Below are 20,917 nucleotides of genomic sequence, written 5' to 3'. Positions count from 1 at the left end.
TCCCTCCAGCTTGATAAAAATGTCTGTCTTCATACCAGCTGCGGTTCGTCATTAGTGTTAAGAAAGTACAAGCTTGGAGAAAGAACAAAACCCGGAGGGAGTCAGACAAAGAGAGGTCTGTCAGTAAGAAAGTCATTTACAGAAGCAGCTCAGGGACCATGTGAGGCTTGGAAAAGGCTGCAGAGGAGCTTCACTCCACATTTCAGACTTATCAAGCCCGTTACAAGACACCGAAAATCAAATTAGTTACAGCCGCCAGCTTTGTTTCAGCAAAAGTAATACATTTTGAGATATTGAGCTGAGCAAGACTAAAATTTAGATTATTTGATGCTTTTTTTCCCTCCATTTTTATCACATTTTTCTTTCAGTACCGAGTTCAAATATAAAGCTGCAGTCAAAAGAAAAAAAAAAACTATGTCTAATTGGATAGTGGCAATCAAGATGTAAAAACCAAAATCTGCAGCTCTAATGTGTGGTAGATGTACGCCATTAATGATGGCTATAACGTGGACGAGGAGAACCAGGCTGCAGAATCAAGTTTGATTAGAAGTAATAAACAAGAGAGGGGGGGGGTGGGGGGGGGCTTTATGGCTTCTGTTTCTGATCTGTTTGTACCTGCACAATATATTGAAAATGTATTGTTATTGCAATCTAAGCATGTGCCACATTAATATCAATAATATATTTAGGCTTAAAACAAGACAAGCACAGATGCATTAATGAGGGCTTCATTCCAGTCAGAGGAAAGTTCATGCTCAACAACTGGCAACAAGCACAGGTGCAGAAGTGGGATGCAGCCCTACTTACTAAACCTGCTACTGGCACCATTTATTAAAATATTTGTTTAGGCATTTGAACTCATATCATCATCACAATATAACAGGGATATTGCATATATGTTTACCCATATGTTTACTCAGTTTGTAGTGTGGTAATATTGTTAAAGAAAACAATCTTCGCACAATTTTAACGTATTTAATATTGTTTTTCATTTGTTGCTCAGTTTTGGCTTTGCTAACATTTTCAAACGATGGCTAAAGGGCTGTTTGTGTAATCATGGAATAAATATATAATAGTTTTCTATGAAATAACATTCTTAACATCTAGCAGATGGTATTTTATTTCTTTGAAGAATAAAGCTTTTAAAAAACAATGTATGCAGTATTTTTTTAAATCTGTACAAGTGCTTAGTTATTTGGATTTAACTGGTTCAACCCCTGATAAAAAGCATGGATTCACCACACTTTGTTGGATGTTTATTTAGCTTTTATTTGTTAGAACTAAATAATTGAAAACACAAATATAGCATAAAACAATTTTATTTTCCAGCCTTTTTGGTCTTATGATGATAAAATGTTATCTTTTTGTCTTTCAGATAAATTAGATAAAAAAAAACAGTGAATCACTGTTAATTTACTTTTCTCAAACAAATACCTGCACAAAAAAAAAAAAAAAAAAAAAAAAAAAGAAACCAAAAAGAAAATGTTCTTGTGTAGCTGAAGGTGCTGCAGCTGCTGGTTGATTGACAGGAAACATTTTTTACCAGGGGTTGTGTGTGTGCAGCCACTTTCTATAAAAGTAAAGAGCTATACGGTGACTCCTATATTTGAGATTTCCTCATAGATCTTCTCATTTTCAACAGACCATTAATAGATACAAAACAATTTATACAAGGAGATTTTCAGTATATTCCAAATGATGTGATGCTGTATTAGGATTTCGTCTTGTGGTTTGCAGTGATAACCACAGTGAGATTTTGGGACTAAATATCAACGTCTGTCTTTGGTCACTGAAGCTCTGACTCTTGAGCTCTCGGGGTTTGTAAAGTTTAGTCTCTGAGGTTCATATCTGCCCACAGAACCACTTGTTGACCATCAGGTCTTCACAGTGGGAGGCAACATTTCCAAAGAAAGGACACATATTTTCTAAAAATATTACTTAAAAATATTAAACGGTTGTTAACTTGTTCTATAATGTTCTATAAATGTTTCTTAAAAAAATCCATCCAGCTATCCATTATCTTTACTGCTTCTTCCAATGAAGGGTCACAGGAAAGCTGTAGCCTACCCCAGCATTTAGCAGGTGAGAGGCAGGGGACACCTGGACAGGTTGCCAGTCCATCGCAACCATTCACACTCTGACTCACTCCTAGGGAGAATTTAGTGACCAGTTAACCAAACATGCAGGTCTTTGGACGGTGGGAGGAAGCCAGAGTACCCGAAGAGAACCCACGTATACACGGAAAGAACATGCAAACTCCACATAGAAAGGCCGCTGTTCGAACCCCCACCCCGGCCAAGCCTCAAACCTGGAGACCTTCTCGCTGTGAGGCCGTGGTGCTAACCTACACACCACCGTGCATCGCTCTACCAAAAATATCATAAAAAAACAAAGATATTAGTCAAAAATGACACATTTTAAAATGCTTTGACTAATCATTATATCGGTGTGAGGAATGTAGTTCATTTTGTGCTGAATGACTTTCAAGTTCCAGAACACACACAAAAATGTCATTAGTTGCCTTTAATGATGCCTGGGTTTGTGGTTGTAAAGAATCACATCTGCAGTTTAAGCTGCAAAGTTGAAGTGTTAGTGGAGGCACATAAATCTGCAGTTTAACACGGGCTGAGCTGCTGTACGGAGGCTGTTTTTTACACTAAACCCTTGTGGTAAAAACTCAGCTGGCAACATGCAGTCTGGCTCTGGGAGGTCAGTTTTTCTCCTCGCAGCTGGGCATCAGAGTCGGTCCTCCGGGTCTTGAAAAATTCATTTGCACAATGGTTCAGGCAATTTCCCAAACTCTTCCTTAAATCTCTTCCTCAGCTGGATAGAAAAAAAATATATAAAATGGTATTTTCACATAGCAACAAGGTCCTGTTTGTTTTGCTGCAGAGTAGAAAAAGCTCCTGAAGTGTAATGTGTTTTAATCTGAGTTTACTGCTCAGCCATCCAGCAGGCCATGTTTAATGGACATCCAAAGCCATCTTCAGCAGGCTAATGCAACCCAACTACATCTTTAATGACATAATGCAAGCCAATGCCGTCTCTGATTAAATAATGCAAATGTAATGTTTCGTTCTGTAATAGAATAATGCAACATAAATTTGTCACTTAATGAAATTATGGTAGCTGTAGTAATCACTTGCCTGAGGAGCTAATGCAGACTGAAGGAGGAGATCCCTGACGTAATGGCCTAGGATGGCGGCCGCTCTGGGACGGGAGAGATTAAACGAGGTTGTCTTTTGTCTCTGTCTTTCTGGTTGTCTCCATATGTCCTCCATCACATTTTCAGCTGGGATCACTCTGTCCTCTCCTGACACAAGAACTCAGGAAGCATCTTCACTGCAGTTTTCAGAGACCAAACTAAACACAGACCTCTGCTGAATGTCAAAGGTTAAATTTCCCCTCTTTTTAAAGATAAATCAATCTTTCATTAACAAGAAAATGGGTGTTTGTTAAAAAGAAATATGTGTCTGTGTGGGCTTAGGACATGCTGCGACATTAAAAGCAATGTGGGTTTGCAGATATCTGTGTGTTTGTGCGTTTTTATATATCTCTGTGTGCGATACACAATGGCCGTGATTGAAGGGCCCATTAGCCATCGGAAGCAAAAGACAGCATCACTCCACTTCATAAACTCCAAGCACACACACACGAGGACACACACTCTGTATGACAGGCAACAAATTAAAAACTTGAGTAAGATGAATATAGATCCCTATAAATACATTTCTCTGCACATACAGGGTCTGGATATAATTCAACGCTCCCACCTGCGCAGTTTAGTTTTCATTTTGCATTATGACAAACTGAGATACAGTCATGATTTACAATTATGCAAACAAGATATGAAAGGTGCTTTTCGGTATTTATTTCATAAGTCATACATCATGCTATATTACCTTTAATGCCTGTGTGATTATTTATTTAGTCTGGGACGCATCGACTGCCATCTTTCAGTGGATATCTGGATCAACAATAAGTGGACTAAGACTTCTGGTTTTGTGTGCTAGTCACTGTTTGAAAGCAGGTGATATTTGGAGATTTCAGATGAAATCTTATCCATCTATTCTTTTGCAGATCATATGTAATGTGGTCAAGACCGGTCATGATTGCTTTTTGAGCCACGACCCCCAAGCTAACACGTTGGTGTTCGTGACCCCCCAGTTCACTGCTGTAACAAAGAACCTAAATGCCCAAATGCAGCTTCCCTTGCAGAGATAATACCACATTCATGTTTTTAAAAATGGTACGAAGTACTTTTGCCATTTGTAACTTTTATTTATGCATTAATGCGTTAAAAATTAATTTGCTAACTCCACATATTAATCTCTTTGCATTAACATGTTAATTTTGACAGCTCTAATTAAAATCCCTAATTTATTTGATAAATATAGGCTTTTTTTTTAATTATCTGGCAACCCCCTAAAAATATCTTGGGACCTCCATGAGGGTCAGGACCCCCAGTTTAAGAACCACTGATTTAGACCACAGAAAGCTCCCAACAACTAAGTCTTGTCACAGATTGGTTTTCAGATATATTTATATCTTCAACACCAGGTGAAAGCTGCCTTTTAACTTACCAATGTAGAACAAACACAGCCCGGAGATAAAAAAAAATTATTTCCCAGTTTTATATGAAGGGTAATAGATTCCTCAGTTTTCATTCCCCTAATGTAAAAAACTTTTGTTTAATCGAAGACTGTGTTGTCTTTTTGAACACACAACGTGGTCTTTGGCTTCTAAACTATCAAACCAATATTGGAGAGAGTGACAGTAAATGCTTTAGTGTCATCTTTGAGAGTTTACTCGCAAAAAAATGGAACAAGTCTACATTAGCTGGCTGCAGCAGAAAAGGTGAAAATATGAAACAGCCGGTGGCAGCACCTACCTGAGATGTTTTCACAGCACAGATTTTCTAGGGAAGGTGGGATCAATTAGGACTGGATTTTCTTCATAGCTGCTGTTGAGACATGCACATCATAACAGGAGATCCTGTAATGGAGAAAGGTGTCTAGGAGGATGGTATATAATATAAAAAGTATGCTATGTAACTTTAAGAAAGGCAGACGAAGGTCTTTAATGGCTGCATGTGTAACGTTCATCTTACCTTCTTGGATAAAATGAAACTAAATTTCTTAGTTAGGTTTAGTAATCAAAGTATTTGATGGGGATTAAAAAAAGATTGTGGTTTGTTTGGAAATACACCAGATGTCATGAGATCATAAAAAACAGCGTCATTGTTTTGGTTCTACTTCCAAAAGCATCTTGACCAGCAGAAATGGCAACGAGGCCATCAGGTCCTTTACTGAGCTGAAACATAGTTCTGCACAGAAATGCTGCACATTTATTCCCATCTTTCTTTATTATTTAATTCCTGATCTTTTCCTGTAACCAATTATTTTTCAAAAAAATTGTAAATAAGTCAGGGATTGTTTTTTCTGTTTATTTTGATCTTCGTTTTTAACAATGCAAAAGTCTTTATCCATTTCATGCATTGTGTCCACTACAAGGATGCCTATTTAAAAGCTGTGTATGGGTGGATGGTATATTAGCACTTCAGTGGACAACAGTGAGTCATCTAATACACTGCCACTCACTGTAGAATAGATAAATATATGTTATATGTACATAAATCTTAATTACTAAGTTTACCATAGTGATAAAAAGGAAAGGAAAATAACAGCTACATTTTTATAGAATGTTTTACAAAATATGCTGAAATTATTTTATAGATATTTTTGTAGAATATAAAAATAAATGTCAAATATGATTAATAAATAAATCAATCCATGTAAAAAAAACATATTGTACTGTGTGTAAAAAAAAAAAAAGAAAAATCATGCATGAATGGGATAAAAAACCAGTCCAGATCCTGTAAAATAAAACATAAATTTCACATGTTGATCCTACATTTCATATGCAAAAATATAAACAATGCTGAACAATGAGTGCTGATAATATAAATATTTGTACTTAGTATACATTGAAAACACCAGTCACATTCAAGTACCTGTAAATATAACACTGATGCTTGTTTATTATTAGAGAACTTTAGACACACTTAACTAGATGCCTTTTAAATTTGCAACCTTTTGATGTAAATGTGTGCTTCTTCCATGTTATGTACCTATATTATGTTATTATATGTTGTCTGTGTATTATTTCATTATATTTTACTGTTTTAAGTCCATCTACCCACCAATGGACTAAAGACAGAAATTCGTCTTTGGCTATAAATAATTACATATTTAAATAAAAATTTATATTAATATGGCTAGTCACTATTTTTAAATAAATAAATTGAAATGGTGCCACAAATAAAATAATATTAAAGCCTCTAAAAAGAACCTGCACATATTTCCTAAAACTCATTAGAGAAATTAATTTCAGTTTTTAAACAGACGTAATGATAAATAGCAGATACCAAATAAAATCCCATTCTCATATTGACAGCTTCACTTCTTTTCTTCTTTCCATCCATCTCTCTGCAGGAGGAAGGGGACTCCAGGTATTACTGCGAGCTGTGTGATAAGCAGTATGTGAGACACCAGCAGTACGAAAACCACATCAACTCCTACGACCACCACCACAAACAGGTGAGTCAGTCTACTTTAACAAGGCTCGCGGAGGTTTGCTTTATCCAGCCACACAACACCTTAAACCCTCCTGACCAAGGTCGAGGATTTATTGCGTCCCGGCGCCATGAGGAGCACTCAACTCTGGTTTCTGACACAGCTCTTACTGTGGTCAACAAAATCCCACCAACACATAACAGAATCCATCATGACCACTGTAGCACTTGTGCTGATTGATTTTATGACACGCAGCAGAAGTGAGAGCTCCTTTAGGATGGTATTTGTTGTTTTTTTACTTCAGGGTGGACATATTGACAAAGCAGTGCTGGACTGTGGCGTTTCTTAGTGCTACACAAAGACACTGTGACAAATGCGGCCGTTTAGAGACACTTTTTATTTCTTTCAGAAGGTTTGAAAAAGTGTTCAATTAAAACTTTTGTCTTGAATCATTTATCAAAAGATGTTTTTTATTCTTTATATTTTTAAAGTTTTTCTTAAACAATTTCAAGTTTTATTTTTTTCTGATTTCAGATTTAACTCAAAACGATTTGATTTTTTTCAACAATCTGCACAAAATACTGCACAATGACAATGCAAAACAAATAAAAAGAATTATTTTGCAAATACAGTACACACATATATATATATATATATATATATATAAACCTACATCCTATCTGAAGAGTTTTCAGATCCTTTTATTAGGCCATTATGTAGTCTGGTTTTTGTAAAACCAAATGCCCTCCCCCCTCCACATAACTTTGTTTTTAGAAAAAAAGAAAGAAAGAAAAAGTCCATCCACACCTAACCGCATAAGTGCGTTGTAAAGCACATTCAAAGGCATGCCAAACCTTTAGGCAGTGGTGCATCCCCAGATCCTATCTCTATCCAATCAGATTAACCTCCTGTCTATTGGCGTCATTTCCATGAAACATGAAAAATGGCGCCTTTGACAGGGAATATGCCTCGGACGTGGAATAACTACGTGGCAGAAAATACCCGTGCTTAATGCTGTTCTTCGCCTGTGGTCTTCTACACGGAGCGGTACCTTAGCTTGTAAAAACAAGCAGACGAAAAAACGTCTGGACAGTCGATAACGACAACACAGTTTTGAGGGCATCCAGCATGTTTGAGTGTAAACACAAGTCGCACGTGTGACAGAGTATTTTGTGTCGCAGGCAGTGACGTTTTGAAACCAAAAATCTCAGTTATTAATGTCCCCATGCGGACTCCGGAGTATTCACCACTATTTACTTTGGTCCGATGTTTTTGAAAGAATCATTTTTAATGCCGTAAATTTGCGTTTTTGTGTGGACGACAGACCAAATCGTAGAAAAGTGCTTTATGGGATACCCTACTACATGTGGACAAGGCCTTTATAGTTGATTAAAGATTTATTGTTGTTGTTTATTGTTCAAAGGATCCCCATTAGCAGTCTGTAAAGTGGGATGAGCAATCTTCCTGGGGACCATACAAACATACAAGACAAAACATAAAACATACCACACAATAAAAATTGTGATTCAGTTGACAATGTTAATCTAAAAGCAGTGAAACATCGCAGACATCGTTGTAAACATCAGAAATTATTCAGAAAGTTATTACATTCATTAGTATTACATTCTGTATTACATTCATACAGTGGGTGCGTCCATTTCCCTACTCACAAATGTAAATAGTTCACTGTCAGATGGTACTTTAAAGATACTTTGCTATTTAATTTACGTATGTTCAGTCAGCAAGTATTCCAATGACTGATGGCACAAAAAATAACTGTTCTCTTTAAGGTATTTGGGTATAGCAACATGACATGGCCATCATCTGGCAATTTGGTTATATAAAAAAAACAGGTTGAGAAGAAAAGACAATGTTCCTAAAAATTTAGCTGTACTAAAAACCAGCCTGTTCTCGACGGTTATCCATGAGCGTCGACGGTGCATAACAAAAGTGTTTGTTCTTAAGGGACAAAGTAAAACTAACCTAGCAGATCTGTTCTGGACAGTTTGTAATTTCTTTAATTGACGTTTAGATGCAGAGGACCATACTGGTGCACAGTAATCCAGGTAACATAAAATGAAAGATTTAGCCATCTGTCCCACAATGTGTGAAGGGACATAAGAAAGACATTCCCTTCTTCACTGTGGTATCAGTGTGTTCTGCCCACGACAGCTGACTATCAGTTATTGTGCCCAGTAATTTTACTTTATCTACCTGTTCAGTAGGTTCCCCAGACAAGTTTAAACTCGTCTTTAGTGTAGATGACTTAATCCCAAGATAACTGATTTGGTTTTCGAGATGTTCAGTACCAGCTTATTTCGTTCTATCAGGTCAAAAACCATATCTGACTCAGCTGGTGAAGCATTTTCCAATTCACTAACTTTTTGCAGCATAATACAATAAATTATAATAATGGATTAGATTTATATAGCACTTTTTCAAGGCACTCAAAACACTTTACACTGTATCCATTATTCATTCACTCCTCACTCATACCTGGTGATGGTAAGCTACATGTGCAGCCACAGCTGCCCTGGGGCAGACAGACGGAAACATTACTGCCAATCCACACCTACGGCCTCTAAGACCATCAATGAACATTCATCCACATTCATTCACCAGCGATGCCAACACTGGAGGCAAGGAAGGTGAAGTGTCTTGCCCAAGGACACGATGACACATGACTGGGGCAGTGGGAATCAAACCGCTGACCTTTCAGTCATTGGACGACCCGCTATCCCACCCAAGCCACTGCTGTACAATGCTGAATCATCAGCATACATTTGTTCAGTTACTTTACACAAAACTGTTGGTAAATCATTTGTGAAGATGGCGTATAAAAGTGGACCCAGGCAGCTTCCTTGCGGGACCCCGCAGTCCAATACCTTAGAGTGAGACCAGCTGCCACTGTAATAAACCCGTTGTGTTCTATTTGTAAGATAACTTTTCATAAATAGAACGGTATTGGACTAAACCCATAGCATTCTAGTTTACCCATAAACAGTTCTTGATCTATGCCATCGAATGCTGCACTAAAATCAGGTAATACTGCACCAGTCATCTTTGAGTTATCATCTTTTCCTGAAGCCAGTTACCTGTCATTATTGTAAGGGCTGAAGAAGTTGAATGATTATGTTCATAAGCGTGTTGAAAACCTGCGTTCAACCCGTTACAGTCAAGATATTCCCGTATCTTTGCATATACTATTCTCTCCATCAGTTTACTGAGAACTGGGGGAATAGTGATAGGTTTGCTGTCCTTCCCAGTGAGTGACAGTCTGACATCTTTAGGTAAGAAAATCATTTTTACCCTCTTTCCAGATCTTGGGATAAACACCTTTCATTTAGCATGCATTTATAATAAGACATATCGGATCATAAATGGAGTACTTTACTGTCCAGCATATCAGTACCCACTGAGCTGTGTTCAGGCAGAGACTTCAACAGTGTTCTTATTACTCGCTCATCTACACTATTAAAATAAAAAGTGCAACTCATCACATTATTTTTTACGAGTTCTAGGTCATCAGAATCAGTATTGTCCATATTCTGCCTCAGTGCATTGACCTTATTTATAAAAAAAAATAATTAAAATAATGTGCTAAATCAGACGGTTTGGTCAGAAACGTGATTTCTGATTCCACAAAAGAAGCCCCTCCAGTTGTCCTTCTCCCCATTATTTCATTAGGGGTTTTCCAGAGCTCTTTACCATCCTGCTTTACAGCATTTATTCTTTGCATGTAATATTCTTTTTTCATTGATCTATTCAGTCTTTTAACCTGTTTTCTCAGTTGACAATACTTGAATCTGTCCCCCACTAATCCAGAGATCACTAATGATGATTTGGCTTCATCTCTTGCCCTCATGCCATCCCTCCCAAAGGAAGTTCTGTTACTTATTTAAAATCTCTTCATTTAAAGACAAAAAGCTTCAATATTTCCATTGTCATTTCCTTAAGCAAAAGAAAAAAAGACTATCATTTATGAGAGGAAAGGAAAAAATGTGGTCTGAAAATTGAAATGAAAAAAAAAAAACAAAAAACGAATGAGCTTCACTGTTTCCAGGGAGAAATAATAATGAACATAAAAATTTTTAAATAAAGTGTAATTAAAGCTTCCTTGCTCCCAAAGCTTTGCAATAAAAGCTTGATTCTTTCTATCCAGTTTTAATAAGTGGTATTTATATATAAAAATATAACTGGGGGGTGAGCTGTCTGTAACATATTTTGCTTTTGTGGCTTTTTCTTTATTTTTTAAATCACCATCCCTAATGAATAAGTAGTGTTTGAAGTTATAACTTATTCTGATATACAATATGTGCCATAACCTCCGTAAAAAAAGAAAAAAAAGAAAAAGTGATTTAAAACTTTTTCTGACATTTGCCAGTAAATAGATTGTATAGGAGGTCATTTTTTGACCCTTCAAGCAGATACTGTACTTTAGTTGGCAGCGGAGATTAATTTAAACCAGGTTTGACTGGAAGTATCACAACACAACACTTTTCTCCATAGAGCTCCAATGGCTTCAAGTCTAAACTCTGGCTGTGGCACCTCAACAAAATGTTAAGACAATGTGTAAAATGTAAATAAAAATGGAAAGCAGTTATTTGTAAATCTTACAAATCCAGACATTTTACCATTTCATGGAAAATATTAGCTCATGCTAGCTACTGTTAGTGCTGTGTGTGCCACCTGAGTCTTTTGCACCAATGTGTGCTGATGTAACCCTTAATTTCCCAGCTCTGGGATCAACAAAAGTATCTAGGCAAGGCAAGGCAGTTTATTTGTACAGCACATTTCATGTACAGGACAATTCAAAGTGCTTTAAATAAAACAAAGGCATTACAGATATTTAGAAATAGTAAAAGGCATCAGCACATAATAACAATAAAAAAATAAATTACATTAAAATTATCAAAAGCAAGATAAATTAAAAAAGTTAACATGCAGATTTCATGCATAGGCGCATGAGAAAAGAAATGTTTTTTATCTTGGATTTAAAAATGTCTACATTTGGTGAAAGTTTAATCTCCACTGGCAGTTTGTTCCACTTGTTTGCAGCATAACAGCTAAATGCTGCTTCTCCATGTTTAGTCTGGATCTGTCTATCTAATATATTCTATTTTGATTTACATTTTACACAGGGTCCTGACATTTTAGGAATTGGTATTGAACCATTTACCTGAAACAACCTTATAGGTCATTTTGTTCAAGCAGGAATTGCTAAGTGTGCATCAGTGACTTACAGCCTCATTATTATTGTGAAAGTTTCATTCTGATTATAATCTGATGAAATACAAGTGAAAGTGAAAAAGAAAGAAGTGACAAAGCTGTTGAAATGAGAGTCCGACAAGCGCCAATGTTTGTGTGACTTAATCCTGTTTCACAGCTTTTTCTCAGCCTCATGGCTTGGTTTCTCCTCTGTTATGTACACACATGTGAAAAGGTCCACAGACAGGTGTGTGCCTAATGCATGTGCTTTAAACTAAGTTAGGCAAAAGTCTATTTTAAGAGTCCCCAAAATTAGTCTGTACACTGAACCAAACAGTATATTAAAATGTTGTTTTCAATAACTGAACACAGAAGCCGTTTTTGTGGTTTTATTGAGGACATTTGTGTTGACTGATCATTAAAAGATTCATTGAATCCATTTTAATGATGAGTCTAAAAGTGTGGAGACTTTTCTTATTGTTGCATGGTAAGATTTGGGGGAGTGTGACTGAGATCCTGCAGCTGTTCAGATGTTTGCAAAATTATAGGTGCTAGGAGAAATGTATTTACTGTAATTATCATTTGTTCACTTGCAAACCATGAAAGAGCTATAATATTTTTCACAGTTGGCTGTGAGACAGAGTTATTAGGTTTTTCTTGAGGACAAGGAGCATTTAGGGAATATTGTTCGAGACTACAACATTTGCAGCAAATGGATTTTCCAGCAGTAATATTCTCCTGCACACACTCAGTTTAGCTGCCCGTCTTTTACTTCACGGTCACTCATGGTCCCATCTTTTCAGATTAAGTAGTAAGAAGAAAAGTACCATTTAGGATGCTGTAAAGGCTGCAATGACTCAGATTAGGATAAAAAATAAAAATAACGAAGATACACCGTTTATCCTGAGGAGACGAGATAATTTCCTATCAAAGATATAATTAATATAGTGTGGTTTGTCAGAAGTAGGAAGATAAATTGATATTTTGTGAAAGCTTTGTAGTCCCTGGATTTGCATGACGCGTTTTCCGTGACCTGAGCAGGAATAATGATCTTTTGTATAGACGCTTCTCTACTCTGTCTGTGGTGCTTTAACCCCAAAGCCATTGTTCTTTAAAAATCAATGTGCTGCACAAAAAATGCACAATCCAATGTGCTTGAAGCTGTATGAGTGTTTAAGGTGGATTGTTCAGCATCACCAATAATGCTGATTTCACAAAAGCAAGCTTTAGAAATGCAGCCTTGGATTAAGGACTGTTACAGAACACAGGTTTAGGGGCCAAATGCATCAAATTCATGAATCCAGTTTTCTTTTTATTAAAAAATACTGGAAAGAAAAAAGCCTGTCTGTCTGTCTGCCAGCCTTTGCACTGGATAGTTTCATATTAATTAATATGTGGATAATCCTGTCATGATTTTAATTTCTTGTCGTTTTCAGTGTTTTAACGGTTTATTGTTGTAGGGTAATTTGTTTTATTCATGTGTTTTATTTCTGTCCTGTTTTACCTGTCGTGCAGCACTTTGGTCCATCGTGTGGCACAATAACCAGAAATTTTTCAAATAGAGACTTTATTTAGATGTAATTGATGTGACTTTGCTGCTACATATTGCAGATGAAACTGTAGGTTTAAGACTAAAAGCATTCAACTTTCAAGTATTAATGAGATCAGAAGGTCGGACTCATGTAGTCAATTGATTTCACACAGTGGCCATGTTTCAACAGTTACCTGACATTTAAAGACTTCTCAGGAAGGTCATTCAGTCAATGTTTTCTTGCATGTAATACCTGCACAGATCAATTTCACCCATGGTTTTGATTTAACTCTAGATTAATTTAAATGGGACATAGAAAAGAACAAAAAATAAACTCTTTTTGTGTCAATATTAAATAAGAAAAGAGAAGACAAAAACATTAAAATAAGAATAAATGCAAAACATGCTTGGGGCTGCTTGTTCTGAAAATATAAAGGTTTCAGGTTAGTTTTGCTTTACTGTTAAAGGTAAATTCTCATCAGTAGTTTACTTAAGGAATTAGTTAATTCTTTAACAGAAGTGTGCTTAATGTTTCATATCTTGGCCTGGAAATAATTAAAATCAACTTTCTTCATTTTGTTTCCAGGTAAGAGTTGGAAATTCTAATTTCTAATTTGTACAAACCTTTCTTTACTAACACAAACTTTAGTTAAAAATAGGTACTTAACATTAGCTGCTAAAAATGCTAACAAAACAATTCTACAGTATTGATACGCCAATAGACATTTGGGAGCAAAGCATCTAACAGAAGGTATCCACAAAAAAGCAGCCAGTGGTTAATCTGTCACCATCACTTACGGTGGAGTTGTATGTAACCATCACATCATTACGCATTCATCTGGAAAATGCACAGAGCTGCTCAGCTGACTAAAGCCATGTCAGCGCAGTGAATGAGCTCTCCACTATTACTGAAAACTGGAGACTAAATGGAACATAACAGCATCGTGGCTAAGCCAACACCCAACACCTGCCAGACGTTAGTGTTCAAAGAACAAACTAGTCTCAATTTCAAATAGCATTTTGCTTAAAATGCTCATCCCTAAATGAGACTGTCTGTCATTTTGCCCACTCTAAGCGTACACACACCCTCTGTGAAATACAGAGGCTTCATCCAGTGGCAAGTTCTTAACTATCTTCACTGTATCTAACTTCCAGCTTGTCTGCATTATATCCGCCTGTCTATTTTAGTAGATTGTCCATTCGTCCATTTTGCTGTCTGTTTGTCTTGGTTATCCATCCATCTGTGATGTAAACAAACTGGTTTGCTAATATTATTTGTGACACACAGAATCTCCGGGTTGCAGCCAGAGCTCAGTAAGTGAATTAAGCTGCTCTGGACTGTACTAAAGCTGAAACTACTGACTTATAAGTACATATAAACACAGACACACAACTTTCATAGACACAGGGCAGATAAAGAACTGCAGAACAAACAGTTACAGTAAACTACCCTTCAACCCCCCCCACACACACACAAGCCAGCTAATCATACAAACCAGTTTAGGGTTTCACTCACATGACCTGCATCTTCTTAAAATGATACCAATAATATTTATTTTATCGTTAACAGTAATAGTTCTGCTTGTCCTCCAGCGCCTAAAGGAACTGAAGCAGAGGGAGTTTTACAGAGCGCTGGCCTGCAGGAGGCAGAGGAGGCGCAGGGAGGAGAAGAAAGAAGAGAGAGTGCTGAGGAGAGTCCGTCAGCATGACGAGAGGAGGACAGGACAATGGTGGGTAACATCCATCACTTCTGTTTTTATGCCTTAACCCTTGTGCACAACCACGGACACTAGCTATTAGTTTTGAAAATATTTTACACAACTTGCAAATCTAGCTTTTTAAAAACTTATTTACTGATCTTTTACTTTGCAAATTCATGTGTTTAATCTTGTGATAATACATTTAGACGCTTGTTACCCGACTGTGTAGCTCTAACCACTTTTAGTACATTAATTCAAATATAAGGCCTGCAAAATTTATCATTTGGCTGCATTTTCTCTTTTTCACTCAAAGCCATTTTCAGCAGCAGCATCAGCATCAGCAGGGAACTGTTAAAAACATCTGATAAGCCCTTAAAACGCAGCCTGCTCAGCATGAAGCAGCAGACAGAAAAGGTTAGGAGACTAAATGTTCACAGTCAATGTTTGGTTTTAAAACCAGGAGGAGGTGAAGTTAAAAAAAAGCAGGTGAGAGTTAGATTAGCTTCCATCATCCCTCCGTCCATGCTGACACTGTTTTGTATGTGATAGGGGCGTATTTAGGCATAAGCAAGTGTTTGCAAATCAATTAAAACAGCTGGAGTCCCCCCCCTCTACTGAAGACATTTTGACATGTCCCAGCAGGAGATGAGCAGGATTAGTGTCATTAATGATGGTTTTATGCCATTCAGGTCCTAGTAAAACCATGCCAGAGTTACACGCTCAAACACAGGAGCCTGAAACTGAGACAGATAAACGGAATTCAGACATTATTATCTGTATTAATAACAAACCAGATGGCCACTGATTCAGGGGGCCTTTAGGGTCAAAATCAGAGCACCAAGGTAAGTTTTTCACTCTCCCACCTGGAAATTTCAGGTAAACCCTGTAAATAGATAGCTCACAAAAAAAGTCATGTTAAAAAAAGTTACTTTATTATTAGTATTTCTTTATTACCAAAGCTTTTGCCATTAACCATTAAAACTCAGAGACATTTTTTTGTTAATTTTGATCCACTTATTTTTATTTTTTTTTAATGTAAAATGTTTATAGACCGTCAACCCTTTTAATCCCGGTTAACATACAGACATTACCTTTTCAGGACAGCCTCGGTTTTCAGATAATGTGGCTAAAACATTATAAAATTAATTTATCAACACATATAGCAACATAAAGGCCAACCAAAAAAACTAAACAGAATTTATTACTGACAGTAACAGATCAACACAGACCAAGCATGTTCTCATCTGCATATCATTCTCTCAAGTCTTGGCTTTTAGGAGAAAATATTGGCATTGAAACAAACAAACAACAAACTATTTACATATTTATACTTTTGCTATTTTTCGGTGCAATAAATGACACACATAAAGGGAGCATAAATGAGGCTTTAGTTGTTTCTTGCCTTTAAAATCCTCCTGGCAGAGTGATTATTCCAGTTCTTCTGCTTTTGTTTAGCTTTGTTTTATGTATAAAGTTTGTGGTTTGTTAAATAATCAGGTTTTCTCCTCAAATCGTATTGTATATCACACCAACAGCACACTGGTGTTTGTTTTTACAGTTTTCTACCTAAACAACCTGTTAAAGCTCCTGACGAAAGCAGCAGATGTTTGCCTTCTTTCCTCGTTTTCTATATATATATCGTAAATTTGGGATTTGAGAGTAATGAAAAATACCATCCTTGTTAGTTAAGAAAGTAGAGGTGGGTGAAATAATCAAATCTTAGATGCACCAAGATACGGACATAGAAAATTCTGAATTGATTCAGAAAGGTCAAAAAATGCTTTTCTAAATGTTAATTAATAGGGTGATGTTGATTTTACACAAAATATAGAAATTAGGTGGTGTGGTGGTTAGCACCGCAGCCTCACAGCAAGAAGGTCGCCGGTTCGAGCCTCGGCTGGGGGGAGGTTCGAACCTGGGGGGTGGTGGACTTTCTGTGTAGAGCTTGCATGGCTTCCTCCCACCGTCCAAAGACATGCATGATAGGTTAATTGGTTATTCTAAATTCTCCCTAGGAGAGAGAGTGTGTGTGAATAGTTGTTTGTCTATCTGTGTTGGCCCTGCAACAGACTGGTGACCTGTCCATGGTGTACCCTGCCTCTCAACTGTTAAAATGCTGGGATAGGCTCCAGCTCACCCGCGACCCGTAATGGAATAAACGGTCAAGAGAATGAATGAATGAATATAGAACTTAGAAAAGCACCTGGACAGTCTGTTAGTGCGGAAAATATGGCTGAATGTTATTTACTGCAAGTACACTGCCACGCTTTTCCTGTCAGTCATCCCACTGAATGCAATCAAATCAAATTGTGAGGTTCCTGGAGACTTCCACCCACTAAAAGATGGAGAAATGCAAACAGACTTAGTAAAAGACAGTCACACTGCAACAAGAATGCAACCACATTTCCATTGTTAGAAATGACACTGCAGTTAATGAAGAAAAAATAATTAGACAAAAGATATTCAAATGGAAAGAAAAAAGATAATACATCATAATCATTGCTGGTAATACAAAAAAAAAAAAAACAAAGTGAAAGATATTGCTCTGACAGGCTGTTTCCACTCACCCCCTCTGTCCTCGTATGTAATAACCAGTCATGACTGCATGAAAAGAACTGAGCGAATGCTGCAGAAACCATGCTCTGTTTTTGTTTCAGCAAAGATGAGCCTGTGTTTCCTATGCTATAGAAGATAATAAAAGAAACATTGAACTCCTCCTCTAGCAATTACTGGATATGAGCAGGTCATCTGCTTTTTGTCTGCTTATTAGAAACTTCTGGGTCCTAGGAGCTCGAGTAAAAAGACATTTGCACTTCTTTTTCTTGTTATTGTTAGACATTGCCTTCAATCTCCTGGGATAACCATGACCTGGACGACTGAGAAACTACACCAAAACACTTCTAGGTCATTTCACTTTAAAAAACTACTTAAAAATCAGCTAAGCTGTAAATGTGGAGATGCACAGAACTGTGCTCAACATGCATGCTATAGCAACCAGAGCATCAAGTTAACGTTCCACTTCCTGATATACAGACACTGACACATCCACACATAATTGGGAAACTACTTAAAAATTTACTTCAGACTAGTGTATAGTGATGCTGGTGATCCACATTAGTCTGGAAACACTTTCAAACCTCCTATCGTGACCTGTCAATCAACTGAGGTGGCACCTGGGGTGTCCAACCAGACACCAGAGGTGGACAGCACCAGCCTTCTAGCTCCACCGCTTCATACTAGTTCACACCAATGTGATTTACTCTTAACAAAAAGCGAGAGATTTTTCGTTTAAAAGATTTAAAACATCCTCAAGATACAACTTGAGCCACATAAATACCCAAAACAGCCTAAAAAAAGCAGTCATTCAAAAAGACCAAAACGAGAAGTGGCATGTCCTATTTTTTATGAAAAGAGCTGTTCACATCCCAGCATTGAGAGCTCTGTTGCCTCATCATTCATTCATCCATTTAATCTATGTTTTTCCCCCCACATGTCAAAATCTGTTAAAACAACACCTAAATCACCAAATATTTCCTGTCCTTTTTGTCAAGCTGCAGTACATGTGATCATCAGATTGCAGAAATGATAAAGATCCCTTAGAGGGAAAACGCTGCTATGTTTATGTTTTTCAGTACTACTTTACCGCTGTGTATTTATGCTGGTGGAAAAATCTACATATCTAAGCGTGTGTGTTTATGTGCTGGTGGGAAGCTCTGACATCTGGGACTGTTGAGTGGGCTGCCAAGCAGTGTCGCGCTCACGTGCTGTTTCTATTAAAAAGAAAAACAAATCCAGTAAGACAAATGATAAACAAACAGAGATGTCCGGGAACACTTGACGTGGATTTGGCTGCTCCTCCTGAAAACTTGTTACGAAGAGGGGGATTAATCTGTTAAGCTGCCACACAGAGAAATTAGCCTCTGTAAATGTAAACGATGCCATGTAAAAGAACTATCTCAGCCCAAAGCTGCAAGTCACAACCAGATAACGCCCACACCAAGAGAGCGTAGATCTCTGCCAGAAAATAGTCCCTGAAGGCACGATAAACATCCACAGATTTTAAAGTTTTTTAAGTACTTCTTCAAAAAAGTTTGGGACATTGTGACACGTAAATAAAAAGTAAATGCAATGTTTTTTTTTTTTTTAATTATTATTAAAAACAACTTATATTTTGCTATTGTTTGAAAAATATCTGCTCATTTTGGATTTGATGTAAGTCACATTTAAAAAAAGTTAAGACAGGGGCATACTTACCTCTCTGTAGCATCACTTCCTATTTTTAACATCTTTCTATGTGTTTGGGAACTTTGGAGAACGACTGTTGTGGTTTTGAATGTGACATGATTTCCTGTGTTTGCCTGATAAAGGCTTTTAGTTCCTCAACAGTTGGGAGCAGGAGGCTTGTTTACCCACACCATGTCTGCCGATACCCTACCCCATCTTTAACTGTGGGATCTTTTATCATTGCATGATAAATTTAACATTTGTTGTGGAATTGCGCTCACTGATATTGGATTAGTGATATAACACGAATACTTGAAAATCTCAAATATCTCAACTGATCTCAAGCTCAAATCTCAAAGATTTTGCATAACTACTATTTAGGCTTGTAAAAACCTGCGATGGACTGGTGACCTGTCCATCGCAGGGACAACACAGAGACAAACAACCAGTCACGCACACACTCACTCCTAGGGAGGATTTAGAGTAACCAATTAACCTAACATGCATGTCTTCGGATGGTGGAAGGAAGCTGGAGTACCTGGACAGAATCCATGCATACACGGGGAGAATATGCAAACTCCACACAGAAACGTAACTGTGCGAACCTCCCCCAACCTGAGGGGGGGATTTGGGTGGCTTTTGGGTTGGAGTTAAAAGTTCCGGGTTATGAAATTGCCTTTGGGGGACCAAAAGTTTGAACCTTCCCCCAGCCGTGGCTCGAACCATTAACATTCGTGCTGAGAGGTTGCGGTGCTAACCACCACACCACCATGTCTAAGACATCCCATTCTTAGTAAGGGTTCATTATAGAGTTGGCCAAACTTTTGCAGATATATCAGCTTCAACTCACATTTGTTAGGTCATGCAATGATGTTGGACAAGAAGGCCTGGCTCAGAACCTCTGCTCAGTCAGTTTCTCCGCTCCAAACTCCATTTAATGTCATTGTCCTTGCCTGGAAAAACAAAATTCATTGATTTGTAGGGGGCGGGGTCAATACTTTTAGCAATGTGGTGTAGTAATAGATTCTTAACCTGTTATTTTTTGTAGCCTCGATGTGACCTGAAAGGAGCCACAACCCATGAATAATAAAATATGTAACTCCTAAGCTTGTAAAACTTCATAACCCAGTATTTTTAACTCCAGTTCCTAATCATTTGGGAGTGAGAGAAAAGTGGACTTAAATTTTGGTGTGTTCTGTGAAGTCTAAAGCTTTTGTCCAACCCTTCAAACTTTATTTTAAGCATTTCTAGTTACACCAACCATGTCAAACATCCTCACCATCATGCAGCGAGATGTCGTTTGTGGATGTATAAGATATCAAACATCAACGTCATCACAAAGTCAGAGATCGCGAAATGTTAGAAGTCCATGTTATCAGGTAGTAAAACCTAAATGGTGTTTTCTTTTAGACAGACAGACAGACAGACAGACAGACAGACAACTTTATTTATCCCCGAAGGGAAATTGCTTTGTTACAGTAGTCCAGTGTCATACGTGGCATAAACTATGAATAAAAAATAGAAGTAAAATATACAATATAAGTAAAGTGGAATAGAAGTAGAAATAAAATAAAGATAGAAATAAGTTTGAATTTGTGGAAACTTTGAATTTCATTAACCAACTTAAATAAAAAATATACTTGACATGATTATCATGGCTGCTTTACATATTTTGCGTT

The 20,917-nt window shown here is 37.2% G+C and overlaps 1 protein-coding gene across 1 annotated transcript in view; it reads left to right on the top strand.

Moving 5' to 3' along the window:
* Positions 1-20,917, top strand: part of LOC121655922 — an 88,087-nt gene that overhangs the window by 55,167 nt on the left and 12,003 nt on the right. Inside the window, exons 2-3 of the mRNA XM_042010849.1 lie at positions 6,495-6,599; positions 14,908-15,044. Of these exons, the coding sequence (XP_041866783.1) occupies positions 6,495-6,599; positions 14,908-15,044 (242 nt within the window). The remainder of the gene's footprint in view (positions 1-6,494; positions 6,600-14,907; positions 15,045-20,917) is intronic.

Source organism: Melanotaenia boesemani, chromosome 16, assembly GCF_017639745.1.
Source record: "Melanotaenia boesemani isolate fMelBoe1 chromosome 16, fMelBoe1.pri, whole genome shotgun sequence".
NCBI lineage: Eukaryota > Metazoa > Chordata > Actinopteri > Atheriniformes > Melanotaeniidae > Melanotaenia > Melanotaenia boesemani.
The sequence above is the reverse complement of the archived record's forward strand: the minus strand, read 5'-3'. Positions and strand labels throughout refer to the sequence as shown.